The 27,445-nt window shown below is 50.2% G+C and overlaps 1 protein-coding gene across 3 annotated transcripts in view; it reads right to left on the bottom strand.

Annotated features, from left to right (window-relative positions):
- Positions 1–22,131, bottom strand: part of MXI1 (MAX interactor 1, dimerization protein) — a gene marked incomplete at both ends in the record, with an annotated part of 76,039 nt that extends 53,908 nt beyond the window's left edge. Inside the window, 2 exons of one of the 3 annotated variants that reach the window (XM_080694613.1) lie at positions 3,364–3,496; positions 21,876–22,131. In XM_080694613.1, coding sequence (XP_080550739.1) covers positions 3,364–3,496; positions 21,876–22,131 — 389 coding nt within the window. Of the gene's footprint in view, positions 1–3,363; positions 3,497–4,753; positions 4,827–21,875 lie in introns of those variants that run through there. The other 2 variants (XM_080694614.1, XM_080694615.1) reach the window with 2 other exon arrangements.
- Positions 22,132–27,445: the final 5,314 nt, after the last annotated feature.

Genomic DNA, 27,445 nt, shown 5'->3' with positions numbered 1-27,445 from the left:
AAAAGATAAGTACACGCTACAGGTCTCACCTCCCAATCATCAGATACAATTACTAGGATTTACAAGGTGTACACTTATATCATACTATCAATTTCTTTTCTCTCCTTTCTACATTCTTTAAAGTAGGATTTCAAGACTTAGAGGAGAGAAGGAAGGAGTCTATGTGGTTAACTACCTCTCAGAATAAATTTATGAACTAACATTTTGTGTCAAAGATATCACAGTATACCTGATAATATTAGGCAAAAGCAGCTAACATTATAACTTAGAGACAAATGTCATTTGCTGATATGAGACGTCGAGGCTTCAGAAGTATAGTAGGATGGGCAACTTCCATACCTGTAGCTTTTTGATCTGGAAAAAAAATGCCATATACTCATCAACTGGATTCTGTTCTTTCTTTCAGACAGTGAATCCATGGAAATTTCTACAAGTCATCTTTATGTTTTATGTAACCTGCATAAACTTCTGTTATACTCAACAGCAAGCTTAAAGTTAATAGGAAACCTCACAAAGGGACGACTTCCCAAATACACCAGTATTGGAATTTTATACTCTGCGCTCCTTTTCTTTCTTTTTTCTTTTTTGTGGAATTGGGGACTGAACCCAGGGGAATTTCACCTCTGAGCTATACCCCCAGCCCTATTTTATTCCTTATCTGTAACAGGGTCTCACTAAGTAGCGGGGGGTAGGGGGGCTCGCGAGTTGCTGAGGCTGAAAGGAACCTGTCTCAGCCTCCCAAGTACTTGGATTACAAGCGTGTGCCACCATGCCTGGCCGGCTCTCTTGTATTCTATGAAACATACATTTTAAACAAACAGCTAAAGATAAATCATTTCTGGTATTTCACTTTAACGTGTAGGTTTTTTTTTTATTAGTTTCTCTTCACAAGTCTAATCCCACAAATGGGTGGGTGGATCTATTATCTTAAGATAATATATTCTAAAATCTATTTCCTTCTTCTTGCTACTTAAATTCCCATGAAAAATTACCTTCCTTAAGTCTTAGGTCACGTCCATGTATTCTCCTTTGGGCATTATCATGAAAGCACAGTATACTTGTAGTTTTACCAATTTTCTGACATGCTGTGTCAAAACACAGTAACTCATCCTGTAATGACACACAATACAGTAGAATCCTAACAGGACCACTATCATGAAAGAATGTCACTTAGTCAAAATCCCAAGCTGAGCAAGTGTAAGAAAACAGATGACACTTTCTACTAATGACATATATCATCATTAGTAAGATCCAGAAATATATCTCTTACTTATGCCTCTGTAATCCTTGAGTTATTAGTAAAAATGTCACATCTGCAATGATGGGAAGATATACTGAATTACTAATACAGTAACTAATCTCTAAAACTGTCAATAAATCAAAGTCAGAGAACTTCAGGGGCAAAAGGGGGGCCTTGGTGACTATCTAATACCTGCTCTCATTTTACAAATAAAAACAGTAAGGAATAGAGAAGACATAAGGAAGAGTTAAATACTTGTAAAGTGACAGAACTCAGGCCTGGTTTCCTATACGGTACTTTTCCCATGCCTCCAAGTTAAGAAAAAAAAAAAAACACAACAACTTTGTTTTAATGTACATATGAACTGAAACGCAGATTCCTAAATAGAACTTAATGTCTGATACTTAACAGGAAAAATTATAAAGGCAAATTTCTATTTACTTGTAAATGTTGTATCATGCTGCCTATTTTCAACTTGTACATACCATCCCACAACAAACTCTCTAGACTCAAACACATGAAGACAGCATCTTAAACTTAAGCCAACCTACTCTTGGAATTTTTTTTTTTTTTTTTTTTTTTTTTTTTGGTGGTACTGGGGGTGGAACCCAGAGGCTTTCTATACTCCCAGACCTATTTTATATTTTATTCGGAAACAGGGTCTCACTAAGTTGCTGAGAGCCTCACTAAGTAGCTGAGGCTGGCTTCGAACCTGTGCGATCCTCCTGTCTCAGCCTCCTGAGCGCGGGGGATAAGCATGCACCACCACACCCGCCTACTCTTGTAATTTTAAAAATGAAGTTTAAAGAATACAGAACAGACTCAAGAAACGCAGCCAAAATGAACACATGCAGTTCTAAAGGCAAGTCAAAGGCGGAAGAGTGGATCCCAGCTTTGCCTCAGCGATGTCCGCAACGCAGGGTGGGAAGGTCCTGTCCCAGGAGATGACTACAGGAGCCTCAGGGTCTCTGCCTCAAGAGATCCTGCTGCTGCCACCTCCTGAACCTGCCTCCCCAGATGACCACTGACCACCTGGCTGGAGCGTCCCAAGGCCCTTAGGAAACTCAGTTATCCACAGACGGCTCCTCCCCTCCCCAGATGAATCATTCTCTATTTTTCCTAGACAAGATCTAGGGAATCAGAAATATAGACTTCATTTACTTTTCTCTTCTTAATGGAAAAGGTGCCATCTGTTGATGTTCTTTTAGGAAAGGCTTTTTTAAAACTTTGTATGAGATGAATTCTGGTTCCCTGGAACAAAAACACTGAAGAGACAATCAGACATCACCAAAAATTTTCAAAAGCTGAAGTCAGCTGTGTGTTGAGTACATTTAGACAAGCATATTCTAAAGGATCTGTCTGCATGAGGGATAAGCAACTCCCTTCCTCTCCCTTCCTTAGAGCAGTGGGGATTGGACCCAGGGACATCCTACTTCTAAGCTACATGTCCAGCCCTTCTTTATTTTCTTGTTTAGAAACAAGGTCTCGCCATGTTGAGGCTGTCCTCGAACTTGCTCTCCTTCTGTTCCAGCCTCCCAAGTAGTAGGATTACATACGTGTGCCATCACACCTAGCTCCTTTCATTTTTTGCTTTAGAGCCCCTTTACCAATACAATCATTAAATAAGACATAAAACGTCCACAGCATGGTCTGTTTCCCCTCCTCCTTAAACAACAGATGCCCATTCTATATAATATCTAGATTCCTTCATCAGATCCCTCCTGCCTTATATCCTGCCACAGCTACTTCTGAGTTTCAAACATTCTTGTCAGACCATCCTTGGAGAGAAAAAAAAAAGCTGGCCCAAGATGACTTTCAGCACATGGATACGCGCACGTACACATGCTGCCAGGTCTCCCAACTCACTGTCCACGCAGTCACAGACCTCCACCTTCACAGTCCCAGAAAGAACCTTTAAAGTTATCTTTCCACATTTAATTCCTTCCCTTCTTCACAAAGCCAGGCTATGATTCCTAGGCTTTAGATTTTTAAAATGCCACATCCCAAGAGGAGTGGCAAAGCAGTCCATCTGTATGACTCCAGAGGTGGTGAGCGGAAGCACCTAGGTCAGGAGGATTAGCATCTCTGCGTGTGCTCCCTCCCGCCACTCCCCAGGTTGCTACCTGTTGGCAGTGCTGGTATTGCTGCTCCCGCTGCTGTGTTTCTGGGTCCGGCTCAACCTCCGTGGGGGCTTTGAATGCTGTAACCGGGCGTTCGGCATGGAAGGGAACGAGGAGGCGTAGCCATGTTCACACTCTGAAGAAGGCAAGGGGGGAAAAGAGCTGTGATACAGAAACCTAAATCCACATATCCACAAATCCAAGAGCCTCACAGCAACAGATTTGCAAAGGAAAAGAGATCAAATGTTCTACTCTTTTTGGTTAGAAGACAAAAATCCCAGTACTTGTGACATACGCATCCCAACTTACCTTGAAGGCATACTGTTAACTCCTCTAAAGAAAATGTCTCCTCCCCAAAATACTTTTCTCCAAAAATTCTTTGCTTCTGCTGCTGCTGCTGCCTGGGACTGAGGATTGAATGCAGGGGCATCCTACCTCCAAACTAAACCCTCAACAACTTTTATTTGAAACAGGGTCTCGCTAGGTTGTTGAAGCTGGCCTTGAACCTACAATCCTCCTGACTCAGCCTCCCAAGTACTTGGATTACAAGCATGTGCCAGCACTCCTAGCATTCCCCAAGAACTGTTTGCCCTACCCTAATTTCTAAGGCCAGTTACCACTTACTACAACGATTTCACCTCAAAATACCCTTTTCCTTTAACTGTCTTTATTCTCCAGTCTCTCCAAGCTCCACATTTCTGTGCACTCCAAATATTCCTTTGTGTGTGTGTGGTACTGGGGGTGGAACGCAGGGGCTTTTTCTACCTCTGAGCTATACACTCCCAGACCTATTTTATACTTTATTTGGAAACAGGGTCTCATTAAGTTGCTGAGAGCCTCACTAAGTAGCTGAGACTGGCTTCGAACCTGAGCGATCCTCCTGTCTCAGCCTGCTTGGGTACACGCGTGGGCCACCACGCCCGGTTCACTCCAAATATTTCAATCTCCAAGTTTTACAGAAACCTTTCTCTCTGGACACCGGGGTTCCCAGAGCTCTCGCTCTTCAGACCTGTCAATATCCCGACCTCTCTCTCCATTCCTCCTTCGGGGTCCCATCCCTAAAGGATCCCAGCTCGCCGCACCCGGATCTTCGCCACTGTGTGGGGTCCCGCTCGCAGGGCAGCACCCTCCGCCACCTCCCGCTCGCAGCTCGCCCCCCACGCCCGCCTGGGTCTCCGCGCCCCGCGGCCGGGCTCCGCGGCTCCCCGGGCTCCGCACGCCACCCGCCGACCGTGCACCAGCAGCCCGCCCCGCCCCGCGCGCGCCCCCCGCCCGCCTCCCGTGCAAACTCACCTGCACCTGGGCACTCAGCCCTCCCTCCCGCACGCCCCGCGCCGCCCTCTCCGCGCCGAGCAGGGGCGCGCGGGCTCGGGCAGCGGCGCCCAGCCGTTACCTCGCTCCCGGCGCTCCAAAAACTCGGCGGCCTCCAGCAGGCGCTGCACGTTGATCATCCGCACCCGCTCCATGGGCGCCGCGGGTGGCGACCGGCCTCTCCGCGCTCCCGTTCCCCGCCGACAGGAGGCGCCGCAGGCGGCTACAGCCCCGTGCCGCCCCCGGACATGTGCGGCGGGCGGGCCAGCCCGGCCCGGGCTCCGCGCGCTCTCCGCCGCCCCCGCCGCGCCGCCCGCCGCCCGCGCGCCGTTTGTTTACCTCTCCGCGCGAGCACGGGGAGGGGCGGGGCCGCGCGGAGGCCCGCCCCCATCGCCAAGCCCCGCCCCGGGGAGGGAAGCCACGCCCACACACAGCACGCCGGGAGACGCAGCACGCACAGCGCCTCGGCGCGCCTGCGCAAGGCAGGACGCCGCAGTGGCCGACGGGAAGTGTAGTCTTCTGGGTTTCCTACGCTCGCTCCAGGGTGCAAAGACTAAGGAGCGGCCAGGGTCTTGCTTTAGAGAGGAAAGGATTTGAAGGAGCTGTGAGGGTACTCCTGAGGCTCACTTCTCAGCGACTGCCCGCGGGTGCCCAGGGATTGAAACAGTCCTTAGCCGAAGTGCTCTACTACTTTCTCATGTGACTTCTGCCTCGGTTTCCCTATCTACGAAACGAGGCATGTGACACGGATAGCAAACACGGAAACGCTTGAGAAGTAAAGATCGCCGTTCAAAACTAGGGGATCGTCTAACCAGAACGGAGAGGGGTTCCACGAGGCCCTCCCTCCCCAGCTTCTATGAGACAAAAGTTTTTATTTGCTTATTTTTTAACTTTAGCCTCCCTCAGTCCCTCACTAGTGCTTTCAGACACCAGAGAAATCACTCTGGAGCTATAAAGGAAGAGTATAATTCAGTGGGTTAGTGATTTGGTACGAGTGCCGCCAAGTTCAGTTCAAACCTGTGGACTCCTCAAGCCCTGCTTTCTTCCTGTATAAAAAGAATATAAACCCGGCGTGGTGGCGCACGCTTGTAATCCCCGCTCCGGGAGGTGGAGACTGGAGGATCGCGGTTCGGGTACAGCCTCAGCTACTTAGGCCCTCCGCAATTTAGTGAGACCCTGTTTCAAAATAATGAATAGCCGAGTGCAGTAATCCCCACGCTTGGGAGACAGGAGGATCGCGCAGGTTCGAAGCCAGCCACGCTTAAGAGACCCTGTTTCTAAATTTAAAAATATATATAAATGGGTTTGGGAGTGTAGCCAGGAGATAGAAAGGTTTCCAGGAACCCCAGTACCACCATAATAATAAATAATAATAATAATAATAATAATAAATTATTATTATTAATAAATATAAAATAGGGCAGGGAATGTAACTCCGAAGTCGAATGACCCTGGGTTCCATCCCCAGACACACACACACACACACACACACACACACACACACAGGAATATGATTCCTCTATTTGCCCATAAGGCTGAGGGCCTGCCACGTGCCAGGCGCCCTGGACCAAACTTAATGTGCACAGTGGTGACAGAAACGGGCATGGGCCCTGCTCTCGAGCATATATTCAGCAGGCTCATTGTGAAGATAAAATAATTTCAATACTCAGTGCATACTACACACTGAACGGCAACTACGATGGCGACTGTTTCCTCCTATGTGTATAAAGGTAACTGAAAGCCATGGCTAAGGAAAGCAGCCACTGTGTGGGTGTAGTGGCATACCCATAATCCTAGTACTTGGGAGGCTGAGACAGGACGATCAGAGGTTCTAGGACAGCCTCAGCAACATAACAAGACTCTCAGCAACTTAGCCAGACCCTGTTTCCACACAAAACATTTTTTTTGTTTAAGGGTTGGGGGTGTCGCTCAGAGGTAGAATGCCCCTGGGTTCAATCCCCAGTACTCCCCACCACAAAAGCAGCACGCTGGCTGCTCTCACTACTTCTCTCTTTTGACGTCCTCTACCTTCACCAGTCTGCAAAGCCCAAACCAGGGTTTCTCAACCCAATTCCTTCTTGCAGGGGAATGCTGTTCTGAGCACTGTGGGATGTTGCCTAGCACCCCGCGTCTACTAGCTAGATGCCCTTAGCACACTTCCTCCCTCAGGCACGGCAACCAACAATGCCTTCAGACGCTGCCACACATCTCCCGAGGCACAAAAGCACCCCCGGTTGAGGACAAGTTTGGAGGGAGAGGAAGACAAGAGGGCCGGAGTTGTTGAATAATGTTGGAGCAAAGTAGGGACTGTGTAAATATGCCCTTAACTGACTTCTTCCCGCTCTGATTAGTCTGACCTGCTAGTGGACACCCCAAATAACAGGAAGCTGTTGGTGAAGGGAGAATTTCCATTTCCCTGTGGTCACTCCATTGGCTACTACAAAAAATAGCATCTCTGGATGAATATCTTACCCACTCAAAAAATGTTATGGGTTTCATGTTACATTTTAACACACTCTCCCCTTGGGTTTTTTTTTTATGGTTTAGTTTATGTTTGTTTGTTTGCAAAGTAAACACGATCTCCAATGAGGCTACAAGTTGCAAAATTTTGCCAGCCATTAAAAATATTACACTTAGTGGAATATTTAAGAAATAGATGTTCCACTGAATTCAGGGGGACCTCAAATGAGACAAGTTTACAAGCTACAGGAAAAAAATATAAAGACTTTGAAGAAGGGACTGTGCTCTTTTAGTTGCTAGCTAGGTACCTCCAGCACTGGGCTTTCCGTTTGGGCACTGGGAGCAACCACCCTCTGCCCTCCACAAAGGATGCATTAGGTGGGGGTGGCAAGAAAATACTTAAAATACCACCCACTCAGAACATCTGTAAGATGAGGGAAGAAACTATGAGATTGAAAGTTAGTCTCCAGCTCGTGCAGAAGCCCTTAGAGCTTTTAGTTAGATTCCCCATTGCCAGTGCAGGAATTTATTTATTTATTTATTTTTAAAATTTTTATTGGTGCACTGTATTCATACATCATAGTGGGATACAAAAAAACTTTTGTAGACATACATGCACACATCGCCCAGTCAGCCCCCACCCGATCCCCACCCCATTCCCTCCCCATCCCTCCTTCCCATGCTTGGCTTAGTGGTTGACATCTAGTATTATACCAATTTATCCAAAATTAAAAATGATAATCTCACATAACAGTTTCATTTGTCTGATACCAAGCTTTTGAAAACTTAAAGATACAGTGCAGGAATTTAAAGAAGGCAGTTTTAAGGCAAACAAAAGTCAGCATTACCCAATGGCAGGTAAACCTATGTGACACGCAATCTAAAAAGAGTGGTTGTACAACCTGAAAATATACATGAATTCAAGTTGGGTTTAATTCCATATATGGGTCATTGAACCAGAGCAGTTAGTAAGAGAAGGCTAGACAGATGTGGGCCCTGTGCCTGGCCGTTCACAGTTGACCTTGAGGTGAGTGTGCCAGCCTTGCTTTCACGAGCCATTGCTAAGAGGCAGGGGAGGAGAATAGTATGAGCGTCACCCAGAGGCCACCAGCACATGGTGAAGAAGAGGTCCAGTGGTGACGACCCGGGCCAGCGTAAAGGGCTGCTCTACGCACAGCAACTCCATCCTTCTCTACCTGCAAATGAAAAGACACTCCCTTCCTCCAGCTCCGGCTGCCTCCTGAAGGCCTTGCTTGGATGAGGGCCACCAGGGCCTCCCAGGGCATAAAAGGTAAGGCTTTGTCCTCAGGAGAGTGATGCTACCCACAAACCACCTCTGCCTGGAGGATCCCAGAGTCAGCCATGGCTTTGCTTGGGCTCTGGTGAATCTGGTGAATCCGGCGAGCACCACAACTGTAGACAGACAAATGGAACAGCAAGGCTTCCAAAGTCTGCTGACAGCCTGGAATCTTACCCACAGTCTCTGCTTCCGTCCTCTCCCTACAGTCTTTCTGTCCCTGGGGAGTCTCCTTTGAAAATGGAAAAAGTCCCCCAGAGTCCCCCTCCCCCATACTGTAACAATCACAGCCTGGATGGGGACGATCTGCCTTCTGAATGGAGTAGGCAAAGCTCTCAAGACTTAAGGGTCTTTCCCCCCACCCCACACACAGTTTACTAAGTGCACATTTTCAAGTGATTTTTTGCAAATTCGTAACAGCAGAGGTGGATGGGTTCTAGCTTTTCTGCAGACAGGAGAGAGGGAGAGAGCGGAAGGGGTCAGAGGTTAAGTTGCAGGTCCAGAGTCACTGGGTTGGTGACCCTTGGTGCTCAGGGGAACTTCCCTGAACCTGCCAAGTCCTTACCCTGTGGATGATTTTTCTGTAATTACCTTTCAAGGGTGAGGGTTTTCAAATTACCAAGGTTAGGGACAGTAGAGGCTGAGTTCTGAGGTGCTAAATGAGAACCCTAACAATTATACATCTTCCCCCCTACCCCAAAATGACGACCACAGCCTCCTTTCCCCCCACCTCCGGGGTCCGTGAAGAGCAGCAGAAACCTGGCTCTGCCGGTGAGTCAGCCTGCCTAACTTCACACATGAGCTCTCCTCGACTCAGCGGTAGCTGAGAGCTGCGGATCTGTGTGCAGCCGAGATAAATTTGGGTCTAGAAGGGATGACGTAATGCTAAACCCGAGAGGTAGCTGCCTCCTCCCAGGGCTCCAGTCGTCAGGGCTGCCGACATCCCAACCGCACAGAGCCACCCAGGTGCCCGACTGGGGAGGAAGGGAAAGGAAGGAGGTGGGGAGGGGCAGCAGGGGAGGCAGTGTTAATCTGTGAGCGCTGGATCTGGAAGTTTGTTGTTTTTTTAACTTCAGTTTTTCTGGTGAGATCAGACCACTGGCACAAGCTCAAACAGCTGCACTTGACTTCCATCCTGACCCATCTCGTCTCACAGAAAAGGGCTTCTTACATTGTATTAAATGGCCCTTATTACAGCAGCCTATTTTGGTGATTATAATAGTGTATTAATGTCTCCACTGCCCTTTTCCTTCCTTTTTTGCATGATCTTGGATCCCCAAAGAAATCTGCATTGCAGGACTCCGTTTCATAGTGCATTTAACCAGCTTGCTTACTCTGGAGCGCCCCACATGGGGGAGACCTAGGGGGTCTCTGGGGAGGTGTTTTTGGAAGGGCCACGCCAAGGGAAAGTTCTGCCAAAGGCTGTTTCGTGGTCTGTGTCACAGGTGTTTATATTATTAAGCTCATTTTTCAATCCACTCTTCAGTTTTCAGTTAAGAACATGGAGGTTCAGAGAGATGTGGTAGCTTGTTCAAGGCCACACAGCTGACTATCAGACTGACAGAGGAGCGTTGGAATCCAGGCCTTCACCCCTGCGCTCTTGTCTCTTCTCCATAATTCTCTTTCTGATTGATTCATGTTTAAAGGAGACAGGAGAGGAGGGGATAAAGTAGAGAAAGTTTTCTGATCTTTTAAACCTGTGGGGCCCCAATCTTTTAAATATCAAGATCAAGTTACATTCCAAAAGGATCTAAAAGCTGCTTTTGGTTTTGTTGAAGGTTCCTTCTTGCCCAAGGAAAGGCTGAATCAACTACTCGGCCGGTGAAGACCACAAGCCCAGGGCCCAACCTCCCTGTGCCACCTTGATTAAAAGACCGCCACAGGTAACCGATCTTTGTTGTAGGAAGTAATTGCCTCCATTAGGAATGCCTCCCGAATACTTCTGTCAAACGTCTTTTCATCCTTTGCTGGTGTAGTCACACATAATTCTCCTATAATTTGTGTTTGTGATCATTGATTCTGGTAGATTTCATGACTTTTGGCCATATCTGTCATATAACCTGATCAGCCACGGTATGTTATTCTTTTGAAGCCCTGCTCAGTTCCACAAGTTAATATTTTCTTTAGAATGTTTGCATCTACCTTCAAAAATAAGAATAAACTATCATTTCCCTTCATGCTGCATTTATCAGGTTTGGATGTGGCAATGTTGTATTCTTTCAAAATTAGATGCAACTTGATTTTAAAGCCTTAAAAAATAAATAAAAAAGGCCTCCAGAGGCCTTCTCCTGCTGCTAAGAGGATGCCCCACATTCTTGCCACAGGCCTGGGTAACCCTCCCTCCCCTGCCAGGAGCTAGCCTGGAGTGGCCCTGCCCCCACCCCTTGGCATCACCGCCAGCTTCCAAGCGGCATAACGCTAAGGAGGTTACTCTAGGGCCGAGGCAGGCTCTGGGCACTGAGTCACACACCCAGCCCCTGCCGCCTCGTGCCTGAGTGCTCAGCCTCAGTTGTAGCATTCATAAGAAAAGCAAAGGTCTCCTATCTGTCCGGAAACATGGGTGATGTCACCCTCTCTTCCAGCTCTAGCATTCTGATCCTGGGATGCCGGGATTCTCCAGAGAGCCTAGACTAAAACGTTCCCATTGGCCTACTAGCTGCCACGTACACAGAACCGACTGTGTACACGGCGCTGCTCCCACAGTCAGTTCATTTAATCGTCAGTACCCCTCTGAGATTCCTGGATTACAGATGAGGCCCACCAAGGGTAAATGGCTTTCCCAAGGTCATATGAGTAGGGGTGATGCAAAACTATATGTCCTGACTCTTGGACACCACAACATACATCATGCTGTGTTCAATGAGATATGGTCAGCCCAAACTGGGTAGTCCTATGGTCTCAGTCATGGGCAGTTCTATTTCTCCAGGAGACTTTAGAAATGTGTTAAGGGTGTCACACTGACAGGGGCTCTGATGGCATTTAGTGAGCAGGCACCGAGGATGTCCAGTTCTGCAGTATTCCACACTGATCTGTACAAGGTCTGTCCCATCGACGGCTTCTTGCTGAGAAACACGAAGTCAGAAAACTCACTCACTCAACATATATCCCTTAAACCACTAAGTTATATGCTGAGGATAGAATGATGAACCGAATTACTCCTGATCCCTGTCCTCTAGTCCAATAGACTAATGATAAGCAAGTAAACCACCTGTAAACTGTGATAAACAGACTGGCCACAGGTTAATGGCAAAGGGGAAGTCGCTTTTGGTGGGCGCAGAGATCAGAGATCCTCAAGCCTTGTCCAGGGCACCTTCTCAAACATTAAGGAGCACTCAGATGTCCTGGGAATGGTGGCGGATACAGATGCTGGGGTGGGCCTGGGGTGGGCCTGGGCCGTGGGCCTGGGAGCCTTGTGCTTCTGACAAGCTTCCCGGGGAAGCCAGGCCTGACCCCCTCGAACCATGCTCACTCAAAGCAGCCAGGGCAAAGGCCATGGCAGGAGTTCCGACTTTATTCTAAGTGAGACAGGAAAGAAACTTGAAGGGCTTTAAACGAGTGACATGGGCCCAGTTGTAGTTAAAAGTCACTCTGGTGTCCTAGATCTTGATCTGGGAGAGGAAGCAGTTGGACCTTTGTCTTTTGATGGGAACCAGCTGGCCCACACTGTCATGGTGGCAGCAGAGGCCTCGAGCTCATGGCTGCAGCTCACACACTCTGGCTTCTCAGCAGAAGCCCTTGGCTCCAAGCTCGGGCCAGCCCAGTTGCCCTACAAGCTCGGCGCCTTCGGGAAGCCTAGTGCAGCCTGACAGGGTGTGCAGTCACACCCCCGACAGCCCGGCGTGCAGAGCCACAGGAGCCCTACTGGTTGGGTGAGTTCCCCAGGGGCTGCTGGGCAAGGGAGAATTGCACATGTAAGCAACAACACCCTAGACCATCACCCTCCAGAGGAAGGGCTTCCGTGTCGGTGCCCGAAAAGCCCTGGTAGGTTTTGGCTGCCTTCGTTCTGCCCTACGATGAGTGGGAAGAAGGAAGTCCCTTCAAGGAGGCGTCCCCCAGGGGACCTTCAGCCTGGACTTCAAACATTCCAGATTCCATGTCTTGCCTCTTACTAACTCCACGCTCCCTGAGGCTTTTCCTGAGCTCCAAGGAAGAAAGAAGAAGCGGGGTTTGAGGCTCACTCCACTACTGTTAGCACATGGTTTGGGGAAAGTTGACCAGCCCTCTAAGGCTAAGGCTGTCCTCATCTATAGAATGAGGGGACCTATAGCACCCACCTATTGGGTGTGTGTGACCCTTAATATAAATCACTTAGCATTGTGCTGGTGCATAGTAAATGCCCAATAAAAGGACACCATTATCATGATTCCTTTGGAAAACAGAGCAGAGATTGCACTTGTCATCAGCCCTCATGAGGACAGGTTTTCAGACTCCCCAGAGACAGACTAGAACTGTTTATTGCTTTCTATGTGGCTAATATGTGAACTGGAATATACAACCGGAACTGGAGGCCATACATGCTTCGCTTTAGAGGCACCAAGCACAGTACCTGGGTTCAGGCAGGTTTTAGAAAGTGTTCCATCAAGATAAATGTTACAGCTGGTAGAAAGAATGAAAGTTACATACAAGGGACTCAGTCTTGCAAGCCAAGAAAAAGGGTAGAGGTGGTCAGGCTGTGTTGGAGGAAAGAGGGAGATGACACGGGGACACCATAAGGTAGCTCTGGGCCCCTGTAAAAATATACAAAGACCACACCAGTTCCTACTTGCCACTCATGACCAGAAATAGCTCAGCTGCGGGTCTGCTCTTTTTTCTAAGCCAACAGCCTACCTGTTCCCAAATCATCTTCATTTGCGTATCCTTGCTAATAGCAATAAACATACAGAGAAAAACATTTCAAATAGTAGGTATTTCAAATCTCCCTCTTTTTTTTTTTTTTTTTGGCTTCAGTTTGAATTTCTCAATCTCTTTCTCCCTCAGGGCAGTGTGTTTGTCTTTCTAATTTTGCTGTGTTTAATTTCCTTAGCAGACACAAGTGCTGAGTATTAAAGGTGTGCAGCCAAGGGCATGTGTGTAGGAGAGTGGGCTCCTAGGTAAGCCTGCCGTGGACAATCCCCCAGTGCAGAAGGCCCCAAGCTATAAAGACCCAAGAGCAGGATATGTTCATTTACCAGGCTGCTTACTTGCTACTGAGTTTCTTAAACTCAAGCAATTTTTGTTTTAAGTTGGATCTATAAAAATCACAAGGACAAACACAAAAACAAAACATTTTAAACACCAGTGAAGCCGGGCGTGGTGGCGCACGCTTGTAATCCCAGTACTTGGGAGGCTGAGACAGGAGGAATGCGCAGGTTCGAAGCCAGCCTCAGCTACTTAGTGAGGCTCTCGGCGACTTAGTGAGACCCTGTTTCCAAATAAAATATAAAATAGGTCTGGAAGTAGAGCTTGGAGGTAGAAAGCCCCTGGGTTCCACCCCCAGGACCCCCCCCACACACACACACAGACCAGTGGGGACGGGCAGAGGGGCAGCAAGAGACAGCACTACTCCTTTTTAAAGCCCAAGGTAAGTTTTTATTTTGTCTCTAATAATGGCTAGAACCAAAGCCCAAATCAAATGCCATCGCACGGTTGCTGAGTTCACTTTAAGACAACTGAATTTCCAAACTCTGGCCCTGGAATGAAGTGCCCACTCACTGGCAGGACCTTCACAGAGCTCCAAAATGGACAAACACCAGTTTAGTGAACAAAGGTGCTAAACACACCAAGAAACCCTGGTCCACAACACAATGCTCCATCGCATCAAGGTAGCTACAACAGGAGCCTTTTCCAGAGACTTTTTCTAATTTAAATTTTCAAAGAAGGGATTCTGTTTACATATATATCCTGGAGATTTATTGCTCAAAGCAAGGGTCACCTGAACTTTCACAATGTTTCACAAGTGAGAGGCCCAGCCCAGCATTCTGTCAAGATGAGGAAGCGAAGGAGGAGCCTCGAGCCCTGAAAAATGATGGAAAATACCCTTCATTTTTGCCCAGAGAGACCAAGTCAGCTATTGACAGCTTCAACACCTCTGGCCAGGCCACCCAGGGACAATGATATCAGACACAGTTGCTTCCCTTAAGTTTAGCAGAAGAGCCAGCGAGCTGGTATCTGTCCCTGGGGAACTGAAGTCAGACTCTCTCTTTCTCTCTCTTTCCAGTTCACTCCCCAATGTGAGCCTGCTGCTCCCCCTGGGAAGACTGGGATTCTTCCTCCTTGGTAGAGGGTAAACTTGGGCTAGAGTCATCTCCTTACAGTTACTGTCACCACCTTCTGGCCCCTCCCCCATCCCTACATGTTAAAAAAAATATTTTTCTAAGTGTGGCGAATTTAAATTAGTTCATTTTGAAAGACCATTGAGAATGTTGCAATGACCTTTGCAATAACCAGACACACCCTGGGATCAGTAAACCGGGCTTGAGAACTGCTGACTTTATGAGCACCTGACCCGTAAAACAAAAGCCCTTTGGGGCTCTGTCTGCCGCCCATTCTCCTATGGGGCAGGAGGGAGGACCTGGTTCTGCCTCCGCTGTGTCACTGTGGGCTAGCCGTGGTCCTTCTCTGGGCCCCTGCCTCCTCGCCCTGCAGTAAGGGGAATGGACGCTCTGTAGCCTCTGGGCCTCCTTCTGGCCCTGAGGCTGTTTTACCACCTGCCTCCTTTAAGCACAGGCCCAGAATGGAAGGGAAGAAAGGATGGAAAAGGAATGGTTCAGAAGGCCAGGCTACCTCAACCTCCCCCACTCCCCCACTGCCGAAAATTGCATGCTTTGCTCTGCAAGAAGATTCCCATTTCTTGCTGGCTTGTTGCTTTTTTTTTTTTTTTTTTACTTCTTTTTCTTTCTCTCCTTTTTTTTTTTTTTTTTTTTTTTTTGAAACTCAAAAGCCACAAAACCACAACTCACCTCCCCAGAATGGGTCGTTTGGAAGCCAGAGCTGTCTGTCGGGGCTTAGGTGTGTCAGGCCTGACATACTGGTGGTATCCAAGTGAAGACCAAGCCGGGGCAAGCATGTGCTTCTCCTCCAGAAACCCAGTTTAAATCAATATTTATCCAACTGTATTTATAGAAAGTGGTGGTGGTAGGGAGGAGAGCTGGGGTGGGGAGGCCGGGGGGAGCTAAAACAGAAGGAGCCACAATGACAGATGCAAATCTTTGTGGCCAATTCGTTTCTGCAGGGCCAGCTTTTTTTTTTTTTTTAAGGCAAGAGACCCAGCTTTTGATGGACCTGATGTTGGCCCCAGTACCATAGCAACAGTCCCAAGTCCTCTAATATGCCCAGAGGACAGACTTGGGAAAGGCGGCAGGAGAGGGTAGTGTTTCCTAGGAGCCCTAAACTTGAGCTAGGGCCAGGAGGATTGAACAACTCTGGAGGAAAATAAAGTATAAAAAGTAAAAAAGTAAAACCCTCTCTGGCTGGCTATTCCATCTCCAGCCTCATTTCTCAGCCCTTCTAAGCAAGGTGTGTGCAGGAAGACCTTGGACAATCTCAGACAGGGTGTTCCAAATAGCAGCACAGCTTTATGTTGCTGGGTGACCTTGAGCAAGTCATTTCATGTGTCTGGACTTCATTCCTTGGCTGTAAAGTGAGTACACGTGTATATAGTTAAGACTGTAGGCTCTGGAATTAGGGACCTGCAAACTCAGCTCTGGTCACTTACTATGTGACCTTTAGGAAAGTTACCCAGCATCCCTGCTCCTGGGTTACCCTCTCTGTAAAATGGGGATATAAAATTGTCCCTGCTATAGGGTTGCTGGGAAGACTGGAGGAGACAACACATGTTCAGCCTCATATGTAGTATACAGTCAGTGCTCGATAAATGGTAGCTAGCACTAATATTATGCAATGCAATTATTTGCTACTGCTAAAAGCTGAAACCTTCTTCATTTCCTCAGGTTCCATCTCTAGGCCTTTGACCGGCCATCCCCCAGTGACAATCCCCACTTCTGGGTGCGCCAATGGGACAGTGCTGGGCTAAAGACAGAAGCTGTGTGAGCAGCTGCGGTTTAGCCCTGGAAGCTGATGGAGCCCCTTTTTCTCCCAAAGCAGGAAGGGCTCAGATGAGCTGTCTAACTTCCTAAGGCCTTGTCCCCATTCCCTAGATCCCCTCCACAGGACATCCAGTCCCTGTTAGCTCTGGGACTGCAAAAGCCACAATGATGTTCCCAAAGTCTCCCTCTGGCCTTTACCAGTGAGCAGAGATCATATTTAAACCTGGGGAGAAAACAAGTTGAATCCGGGAAGCATAATTTAAGATGCAGAGGAAATAGGGGACTAATTTAACAGTGTTCTTCACACAACTCTCCTAGAAGACAAATACCCCACTTCTCCACCCACACCATAAATAAACCCACAGAGTTTGTAGGGAGAAAAAAAAAAAGCAATCACACACACAGTAAATGCTCAAAACATATTTGTGGAATGGATGAATTCATTGTAAGATGGCTCCCATGCATAAACGCAAACCCCCTTGAACTTTAGTGCCCACTCACGCCCTCCGTGTTAGCATTAGACACTCTAGACCCCCTAGTGTGCAAACCAGTCAATTTACTCAGGTCCCAACTGTGGACAGAAGCGGCTTCAGCTCTCCAGGCGAGACCCAGCATCTCCTTGCAGCCCTGGACCTACCACCCAAGGCGGTTAGGAATCAGTACCTCCCTACATCTTCAGAAGGCCTGTCATGTCTCCTAGCCACCAAACCCGATCCCCATGCCACAGCCAGGAAATGACAAATCCAGCCAATCAAGGAACGTATATCAACTGCCTACGTATTCCCAGTGGTATGCTGTATGTAATAGGTGACATAGACTGATGTACCACGGGTGACCTTTCCTCTTAAGATGCCAATAACCTCCCTGCAGTGATAAAGCTAATACAGCAAACTGCATGGTGCTGACCACCAAAGCTCAGAGAAGTTACTATTGAGCGCCTACTGAATGTCAGCTATTATAAATGTCTAAAAGCAGTGCTCCATTTAACTGTTCAGCAGTGATGTTAAGGGCAGTGCTGTGATTATGCCCATTTTCACAAAATGGGACTTCAGAGATGCTAAGTAACTTGTGTCCTGTCTCCTAGGTCGCATGCCAGTAAGCCGTGGAGTACAGATTTGGGGCCCCGTACCCTGTGATTGCAAAACTTTCATTCTCTCAAATCTCGGATGCAAGAATTATAGCCAAGGGGGCTGAAACAAGTGAGGAGGGGCACCACGAAGTGTCTAAGTCTTGAACGGAGGGGAGGATGCAGAAACCCCAGAGGAGCGAGAGAATGGAGCCATTCTAAACAGAGGGAAGAGTCTGAGTCAAGCAAGAGGCATGACTGTGAAGCCTGCTTGCAGATGGACCTGCTGGACAGGAGCAGAGGTTTCATAGTTGGGCAGAAGAGATTAAGTCAGGGAGGGTGGGGCCAAATGACACCTCCACACAACTGCAGCTTCCTCTGCCTGCAGGAAGAGACTGCTGGGCTCGGCCTGTCCATGCCCTTAGGAAAACACCCCACCCTCAAAACCAGGTATTCCACTGTGAGAGCAACCTGTGGCTTTTTATTCCCAGTCTGTCTCCAAAGCCAGTTCCCAGCTCTGGGAAGCTGGTCTCTCTCCCCCAGACAGACCTTATGGGCCAGCCAGCTCTTGTGCTTATAATGCCCCTTTGTGAATCTCTTGTTCCCTTTTAGTTTTTAACCTTTTCCAAAACAGGGCCTAAATCTTTTTCTAGTTAACAGTTCTTAACTGCCATCCTTCCAGGGGATCCCACGTGGCATGGCAATGCCAGAGATTGTAGCTTCAGACTTTGTGATAACGGGGTCACGGCCTCCATGGTGAATATTTCCAGAGGCCTTCGGCCTGGGGTGTGTAGGTATTCATATCAGTTGCATTTCAGCAGCAGGTACCTGCGTCCTAGGGATTCCCTTGCTCTGCACACAGTGATGGTTCACATTGGGTAACTTAAATCAAACCCCTTCCCCTAGATGACTGGCCCCATCTACTTAGAATAACTCAGCACTGTGACCACAACTTAGTGAACACTCCTAGTACGGAAACCTCAAGGAGGCAATGAAAAGCAGCTCTGGCTACAATGGAAAATAAGAAAAGCGCCTGCCAACTAAGTACTTTGCGAACAGTAAAAAAACGGAACTGTGAACTCGTGACCAGGGACTATCGGAGCATCTCGGGAAGGTCTCACAAAACCCTAAATGGAGACTCAAAGAGACCGATTTTAGTCTCTCGGGAGAAAAGCGTCCCTTTAAGAAGAGACTGGACCAGCTGGCTGCACTACTGCTCCCAAAGATTTCCTGGCTGGCATCCTGGCTCCGCCCCCGCCCTCGGGCCTCAGCAACGCGTGACGTCATGGGTAACCTACGCTGCGGATTGGCTGGACGACGCAGCTAGGTCAAGTCCAGTCAGAGGAAAGAAGTTTGTCTCCATGTGGAAACCATGTGTCTCGAGCAGGGAGGGGGGGGAGGAGGAGGCGGAGAAACTGAGATCAAGTGATTACAGGGGAACTCGCCGAAATGAAGGCGGGGAGGTTGTGCACCTGAGCCGGCCAGCAATGCCCTTTGCAGTAGTGACCTAAAAAGAAGACTTGCACAGCAAAACCTAAGCACACCCCCTCATCGGAATAATTAAAAAGCCAGGGTCCTTCCTTGCTTCCTTCCAGAAGCCAAGGACCCGGGAAATGCTGGGATTCTATCGGAACGCCAGATCCCTCTCCCTCCCCCAACCACTGAATGATGTAAGCGTTTCGGAAAGCAGAGCTCAGGAGCAAAACAAGCCCCGCGCGGAGCGACCCGCAGCGCCCGGGCGGCGCACGCACGACCCGCCCCCGACTCGCGTTATTGCTGTGCACACGCGGGCCGCCGTGACGCGCGGGCATTGTGTGCAGCGAGCAGAAAACAACGGCGAGCGCCGCCAGCGCCAAGACGCGCCCCCCATAAAGCGAGACCGATGCAGGGCCCGCCTTTTCAGGACCCGGAGACCCGGGCCGGGACGGGAGGCGGAGAGAGGGGAGGCGGCGGCCCCGCGGAGAGGGCCCGCTCGCAGGGGGGAAAGAGGGTCCGCAGGGCCATCGCAGGGAGTTTGCGGGGGGCATCCCCGCCGGCCTGAGCTGTTGGGGAGGGGGCGACGGCCTGGAGCCGGTCCCTGCCGCGGAGCCCGGCTCGGCGCTGCGCCCCGCGCTCTCGGGGAAATCTGGGGGCCGCTGGCATCACGTCATTTACAGCCAAACAGCAGCGGCGAAAAGAGGCGAGGGAGCTAAAAATACTCCCGCGGGGAGCGGGCGGAGAGGGGGGCTGCGGCCGAGGGGCTGATTACGCACGCGAAGTTGACTTTGACTGGGGCGCTGAGGCTCCCGAGCCCCTCGGGTGGGGGCTGGCGGGTTTGCAACGCCGATGCCCGGGCGGCGGGACCGGGAGGAAGCCCCTCGGCTCCCCGGCCGGGACCCCGCTCGGCCGCCGCGGGCCCGCCCCGCACGGGGCAGCCGGCCCGGCTCCTGCTTACGTGACTGGCGGCCACGCCGGAGCCCCGGCACCGGGTAAACAAGGAGGTGGCGGCGGCCAGGGCGCCGAGGGGGGGCCGGGGGAGGTCTCCGATTGTCTGCGGTTGCGAAAAGGGGGGGGGGCCGCGGGACTCAGAGGAAGCCCAGGCCGCCTCCGTGCACCTCGCGGGGGCTGGGGGGCAAGCCAGGTTCGCCACAAACTGCCAAGGTGCCCTCTTTGGGTGCACCCCGAGTCAGGGCCAGGACCTCGGGACAGACTCCAGACCCGGGGTGGGGGGGCAGCTAAAGGATCGCGCCCCACCCCCTGCAACAAAAGCAAACACATCAAACAAAACCACGTCCTCATCCAGCTCCGCTCCAGCGCTGGCTTTTCAGAAACTATTCTCTAGACGAATGCACCCCCCACACACACACACACACAATTAATAATCTCTCAGCGACTCGGCTACAACAGCCTGCAATAGCCTCTCTCGCAACCCAAGCACTCGGAGAAAACAGGCCAGAAGAGAAAAGAAAAGAACGCACCACCGTCCTCCCGGCCCAAAGCCTTGTTTGGGGTTTTCAGCGTCTGCCCAATTGCGCTGCCAGCACACGGTTACCGTCACCCCGAAGGCCTGGGGTTTCGGCCGGCGACGGTGTTTTTGTATGTAAGGGTTGTTGTTGTGTTGATGGTGGGGGGGTTGCAAGATCTGACACGTTGCAATGGGATCTCTATGTCTCTCTCCACATTGATCTCCCTACTTGTTCGGACAGATTAAACATCCCGGTTTCCTCGGGTCTGTCGGTCTGGCTGCCTCGGCGGCCCCGTCTCCCTTCTCCCAGCTATTATTCTGAGGTCCGTGCTGGAGACCAGCACACGCGTGCCCCCGTTAGGGCGCTGAGTCGACTGCTCGGGGAGGGCTGGGAACCCGACTGGCAGGGATAAAAATGAAACAAACAAAAACAGAAAGGAAGCCAGGCCGGGGTGGGGTTCTCAGCACCCCCTCCCCAAACGCACCGCTCTCCACCTGAACCCGGGGGCGCAGGGGGACCGTGGAAATCGACCCAGGAAGGCGTTTGCTTTGCTCGCCCGGAGCGCTCGCTAGGGAGCTGTCTCCCGGAAAATAAAGAAACCGCACACAACAGCCCACACCTCCTTCCCCAACTATTGTTTCTGCGAGATCCCAAAGTTTCCTTCTCGTCACGTCCCCCTCGGCCAAGTTTCCCCGGCGCAGGGCGGCGGGTCCCGGGCGGGCGGTTGGCGCGGCTCCGGCCCCTCGGCCTGTTTCTTTGGGGGCTGGGGGCCGTGGCACCCCGGGGCGCCCGAGGCGCAGGGGGGCTGCGTCGGTGGACGCGGTGGCCTGAACCCGGTCCTGGGCGACAGGGGATTCAGGGAAAACCAGGAGACGGAGGGAGGCTGCGAGCCGAGCCGGCGTGGGGAGCGAGCTGCTCCGCCCGGCGGTTGTTATTGTTGTAGTGTGCGCCTGTGTGTTTTCTTTCTGGAACCCCTGGGCTTTGCTACGGTCTCCAACTTTCGGCTTCGAATCCCCACCCTACCCAGGCAGGAACGAGCGACAGAAAAACAACACTTGTCTGCCCGAGAAGGCTGGGGGGGAGGGGGGGATGTTAAAAAAAAAAAAAAAAAAGGAAGAAAGGCGGCCCCGCAGCGCCGAGCTCCGGGCTCAGTGGTCAGCAAACACCACTCGGGGCCGCCGGCCGCCCCCGGCCCGGACGCCCGCTCCCCCGCCGGTCTTTGTTACATCCTTAGCAGCTGCGTGCGTGCGTGCGTGTCCTTTCTCCGGTACCCTCGGCTTCGCTGCCGACGGCGGCTGGGTGTGCTGGGAGGAGGGGCGCAGGCCCGGCCGGCGACAGGGGTCGCCCGAGTGGGCGAGGAAGAAAGAGCGGGGCGCGCGGGAGGAGCCGGGGGGGGGGGACCCCAAACTTACTTTTGTTTTCTTTCTCGATCTGCTCCAGGTAGCTGGCGGCGTCGAGCAGAATCTGCACGTTCTGCAGAAAAGTGTTGATATGCGTCTCCATCGAGTTCTCGCTGGTGTTGAAGATGTCCGAGAAGGGGCACCTGGGCTTGGCCCCCGCCGGCTCGTCGGGCTGGGCCGGGGCCGGGGGCGCGGCCGGGGGCGCGGCGGGGTCCAGCCCCGCGCCCTCGCCGCGCGCCTCCTTGCGCGGCCGCCCGCGTTTGCCCATGGGGGAGCGGGTCCCGAGCTGGTCTCCTGCGGGCGGCGGGCGGCGGGCTCGGGCCCGGGCACAGCCGGGCTGCGGGCGGAGGCGGCGGGCGAGCGGCCGGCCTGACTTCCCGAGCCCCGCGCGTGCGGTTGTGTGTGTGAGTGTGTGTCTGTCTCGCGCTGTGGGTCTGTGTGTGTATGGGAGATTGAATGAACCTACAGGACAGACGGAGGCGCTCCGGCGCCTGGGTCCTAGTGCTAGCCTGTCGCCGTCCGACCGGTCAAAATAAAAGGTGGAGACTGGCGAGGCAGGGACCGCCCCCACCCCCGCCCTCCCGCACCCTTCCCCGCCTCTTCCCAAATCTTGGCAACGTTTAGAGCCCTGTATTTTGACCAGAATGGAAAAAAAAATATATTCGAAACATCTGGGTGCATCTGCATAAAAACAACTATGGTTTTTTTTTTCCACTGAAAAATAGTATCTTGAAAAATACCCAGCACTTAGTAGGTCTCCGATAATAGTGACTGCTATGACTTTAAAAAAATAACTTTAAAAGGCCACATTCGGAGGGGGAAGAATTAAACCAACACATGTAACCTGAAGCGCCTTCCTCCCGCACAAACATTTTTACACACACACACACACACACACACACACGCACACACCTGTGTGTGCCTTCGCACAGCCAAATGAAATCCTTAGGCAGCCCTAGTCCAGGTTACAAATTTACTCACTCCTTTGCAACCCTTCAAATGCAAAGTTATTTTGCAGGAAGGGGAGGAGTTATAAGCAAGTCTCCACACTCCTCTGCCCAGCCTGGGCCCAGCTGTGCAAAGCTCACATCAGGGCGCCTTCACACTGGCTCCCTTTTATTTGACAGAAGGCCACAAAGGCAGGAGTGGATGCCCGGGAACCGCCCCCTGGCGCTGAATCCCATCTTTTGGATCTGAAGACCCCCTAACCCACTTGACAAGGTTTCAATATTGCCAGATGCTTCCCAGGCCTGAGAGGTGTGGTGGAAGACTCCGGGGTGGTTGAGGGCGGCTCTGGAGTACCATAGACAAGTGGTGGCCCACGCCTGAAATCCCAGTACTTGGTAGGCTGAGACAGGAGAAACGCAGGTTCGAGGACAGCCTCAGTAACCTAGTGAGACCTTGTCTGAAAAAAACAAAAAGAGCCTGGTGTGGTGGTGCACGCTTGTAATCCCAGCATTTGGGAGGCTGAAACAGGAGGATCTGGGGTTCATGGACAGCCTCAGCTACTACTTAGTGAGGCCCTGTTTCAAAATAAAGACTGAAAAATAGGGCTGGGGGTGTAGCTCCGAGGTAGAATGCTTCTGGTTTCTATCTCCAGTACCTGGGGAGTGAGGGGAGGGCTGGGGGCATAGCTCAGAGATAGAATGCCCTGGGATAAATTTCCAGTACCAGAACAACAACAACAATAATAATTTTAAAAAGAGTCAGAATCCCAGGTTGGCTGCATGCACACTGCCCGAATTTGGGCATCCTAGCCTCTCTTGGCCCAAGTTTCCACACCCTTGAAATCCTTGATATGATGCACTTAACATACTCTGGTTCTGGGGAAGATCATTTTCAGCCAGAGGCTGGGGCCTTGACTCTGATGTTACTTGAATCTAAGGGGAGAATGAAATAAGCAAGACTCTTCAGCCCTTCACTGGAAAACCTTTCCATAGAAAGCTCAGTCCAAATGCTGTCAACTTGCAGGGTCCCTTGAGCTTCCCTGCTGGGGGGCCACTTAGATGGAGGACTCAGAGAACGCTGCCCCCTGGAGGTGTGCCATGCATCCATCTGGCTCAGAGACAGTTTCATGCACAATTGTCCCAAAGACTCTCACTGGAAATGGAGACCCTTTGGAAAAAGAAAATAAATTGTGTTTCTTTGTAAATAATATTCTTTAAAACTTAGAGTATGTACACACACATATACCCTCATAGGTCCAGCACGAAAGTCTCTGTGCCTTTTTTTTTTTTTTTTTTTGGTGCTATTGGGGATCGAACCCAGGGGCATTCTACCTCTGCGCTACACCCCCAGCCGTATTTTATTTTTATTTTGAAATAGAGTTTTGCTAGGTTGGTGAAAGTCTTCCTACTTGATGAAGCTGTCTTCGAAGCTGCAATCCTCCTATATCAGCTCCCCAGGTACTGGGATTAAAGGCTTGCACCACCACGCCTGGCTAGCCTTTGTGGACTTTTAAAAATATAATAACCTGCTGCTGATATGAAGGAACAATCCGAAACTGGCATTTTAAAACCAATACATTCACATTTTGGACGGTAATCATTCTATACCAAGTCTTTGGTTATATTTCATCTTGTGACAGGTTTTGCATGGTTGATCTTTGCAACCTTTGACTTGGGCAAAGTGGAAGCTTCTAAGAGCTGCAAGATAAAACTTTGTGCTCTATTATTAGCACGATTACTGACTTTTTCTTCCATCAGAACCACAACGTGAGCCACTCGTGTTTAAATGTCCACAAATATCTAAGGGCTTTAGGAAGGCCTCGTGTATGCACAAGCCAGCTTTACCAATGCCACTTTGCAAAACCTGATACTCTTGTGTGAAACAGCTCTGATCTCCCCTGCCCCACGGTGAGGTGATAGTGAGACTGTGGGTCAGCCAGCCCAGAGAAAACCTCGGTTTCTCTTTAATTCCCCACGGTGGGATGGGTCACCAACACAGTGCTGCAACCACATGTGGGTATGCGTATGCGCACACCCACAGAGAAAGACACACCCCACACATGAGTGCTGGGACGGGGAAGGGTGTTTTGTAATTATTTATTTGTGCCTGTTCCATCTCCCATAGGTCTGTGAGTATCAGAAAGCCCAGTGGGAATCTTCAAGCTGGGCCACAGATCTGACCAAAGCCAAAATAAACAATGGCTTGAAGAAAATCTGCAAAAAAGTGCTGATTTGCACTATTTCCACGGTCGACCACAGCCCCCAACATCATTCCCATGGAAAACACCACCGCTGGTGCCAAATCAAGTTTTCCCCCTATCGCAGGCATTGCTTTTTGTCATTATGTGAGTTCTTAGCATCAGACAATGGCACCACAAGAGACACAGTGGAGGCAGGAGAAATGCCTTTTTGTTTCAGAGTCTTTGCTATTGTGCCCCCAGGGTCTTGCATACAGTTTACTTGTGTCTAGTTTACTTTGGTAGTATGTACGGGGGACGATGAATGCGCCAAGCTAAAGCCTGGAGCCCCTTCCTTATTTTTTTCAGAGCTCATCAAGTATTAAATCATATTAGCATTGCATTGCTCCCTCCCTCCCTCCCTTGCCCCTTCCACCCCTCAATTAACAGATTTCTCTAATAAAGTTTGGCCCCAGCAGCAAGAGTGGCATTTCGAGAGTTATATCACAGGACAGTCATCCAGGATGCTGGGTTACAAGCTCAGCCCCATTCCCGATTAGCTTTGCTTCCCAGGAGAAACCATTCAAACCCTTTGTGACCCCCCTTTCTCAGGGGCTTTGATTCCAGAAGCAAACAGTCCTCTCTGGAAACTTGCTGAGAATATCTGCAGAGAACAGGTAGAGGATGGGAACGTAGCCACTCTGATAAGGTGTGTGAACACTGAAAAGAGAAAATGCCCAGTGAGGTCACACTGGCCTTGGCTCGGGGTATCTGGGGAGTCTGCTCCTCCCGCTCTTGTTTTCCCAACCTTCTGTTTGTTTGTTGGCTTATTTGTTTGTTTGGTAATATTTTTCCATCAGCTTTGTTTGCATATTAAAACAAGATTGTTCTCTCTTTTATTTACCCTTCGTCCCCCCCCAGACATTCTATACTCTTACATCAAAGGAGCTGTTTTGCCTATAATTATGTCTTTTATGTACACAGAGGCTGGTTAATTACTGAGAAGGCGATAGAAGAGTTGCCTCTGAGACTTCCCCATCTTGCTTGGGGATGGGATGCTCTTCTTTCTGCCATGGACCACTTGGGCCCTCCTGGGCTCCTTAGGCCTGCTCTTCCTCCCTCGCCCATCCTCACTAGTGGTTTCTGTCTCCGCCCATCACTCCAACTTCTACCCTTCCTTGGAGCTTGTCAAAATGTCTTCACTTTCTGTTCTGTTTTCTTTGCACTGGAACTTGGTAACTACCATCAAGAGATCCCCTAGCCCCTTGGTTGTCACCTGAGTCCTACTCCCCAGGGGGATGCCCTAGCCACATTCTTCCTGGGCACCTTTCCTTTTGGGAAGGGATCATCTGTCAGTGAGCTGAGAAATGGGCTCACAGTGCCTTCTCTTGGGGGCCCTTAATCTTGCATTCGCCCACTAGGAAGGCCCTGTGAAATGCCCAGGAATAGAAGGCGAGGGACTGGAAGACACAAGCAGAACAGGACCAAGGAGAATCATGAGACTGAGTCTCCCATTGGCTTAATAACTCTGGCTGGCCTCCTTCAGCCACGCCCCGTATCCCCACCCACCCACACACTCACCAGAGGGTAAGTGGGCAGAGGATAATCAGCCTCCGCCCTCCACCGATAACTGGGTGTAACTGGGGTGTTATCTCTGCTCTTCTAGATCCTGCCCTCCATTCTCCTGGATCTCAGTCTGGCAGATGAAGGCCAAGTCTGGACTTCTCCTGTGTGGCACCTAGAACTTACATGGGCCGTTAGACTACAAGCGCATCAGGGCAGGAGCACAGCCCACTCCCTCCACATCCCCAGCCCTGGCCTTCAGCACGGCACACACCACACAGGGGCACAGGCCAGGAGCTGGGGTCAGGAGGAGAAAGGCAGAGCCGCCCTCTCCTGCCTGGCCCACGTCTCGGTGCTGGCCCTTCCTGGCTCTAGTGCGGCAACAAGAGACATTTACTTGACAGTCTGCAAAACTATTCCTGCGTCATTCACATTAAAGTTTAAACACTTAAATGCTGTGTCTGTGGAGAAGCCAGAAACCCAGTGAGCCAGATGGCTTGAGATTCCCCTACCAAAAACAACAGAGGCAGGGCTATTCTGCCTCCTAGCCTCGCTGTTGGGAATAGCTCTGGTGACAAGATGGGGTTCCTCTGTAATAAGATGCTTCTGATAAGAAAAATTTTAAAATCACCAAGCAATAAGGACAGCAGCCTGAAACCAAATGGAAACCATGTAGAGCTAGCTCCACATGCCACATCCTAGAGGCTCTTCTTTGTTCTTCAAGCTCTCAGTTTCTTAACCTCTCTCTCTCTCTCTCTCTCTCACTATATATATATATATATATATATATATATATATATATATATATGTGTGTGTGTGTGTGTGTGTGTGTGTATGTGTGTATGTATACATGTATGTATGTATATATATGTGTGTATATATATATATTATATAT

This window comes from Muscardinus avellanarius (assembly GCF_963383645.1).
Source record: "Muscardinus avellanarius genome assembly, chromosome: 4".
NCBI classification, from domain to species: Eukaryota; Metazoa; Chordata; class Mammalia; order Rodentia; family Gliridae; genus Muscardinus; species Muscardinus avellanarius.
Note: the sequence above shows the minus strand (reverse complement) of the source record. Positions and strands in the feature narration are given on the sequence as shown.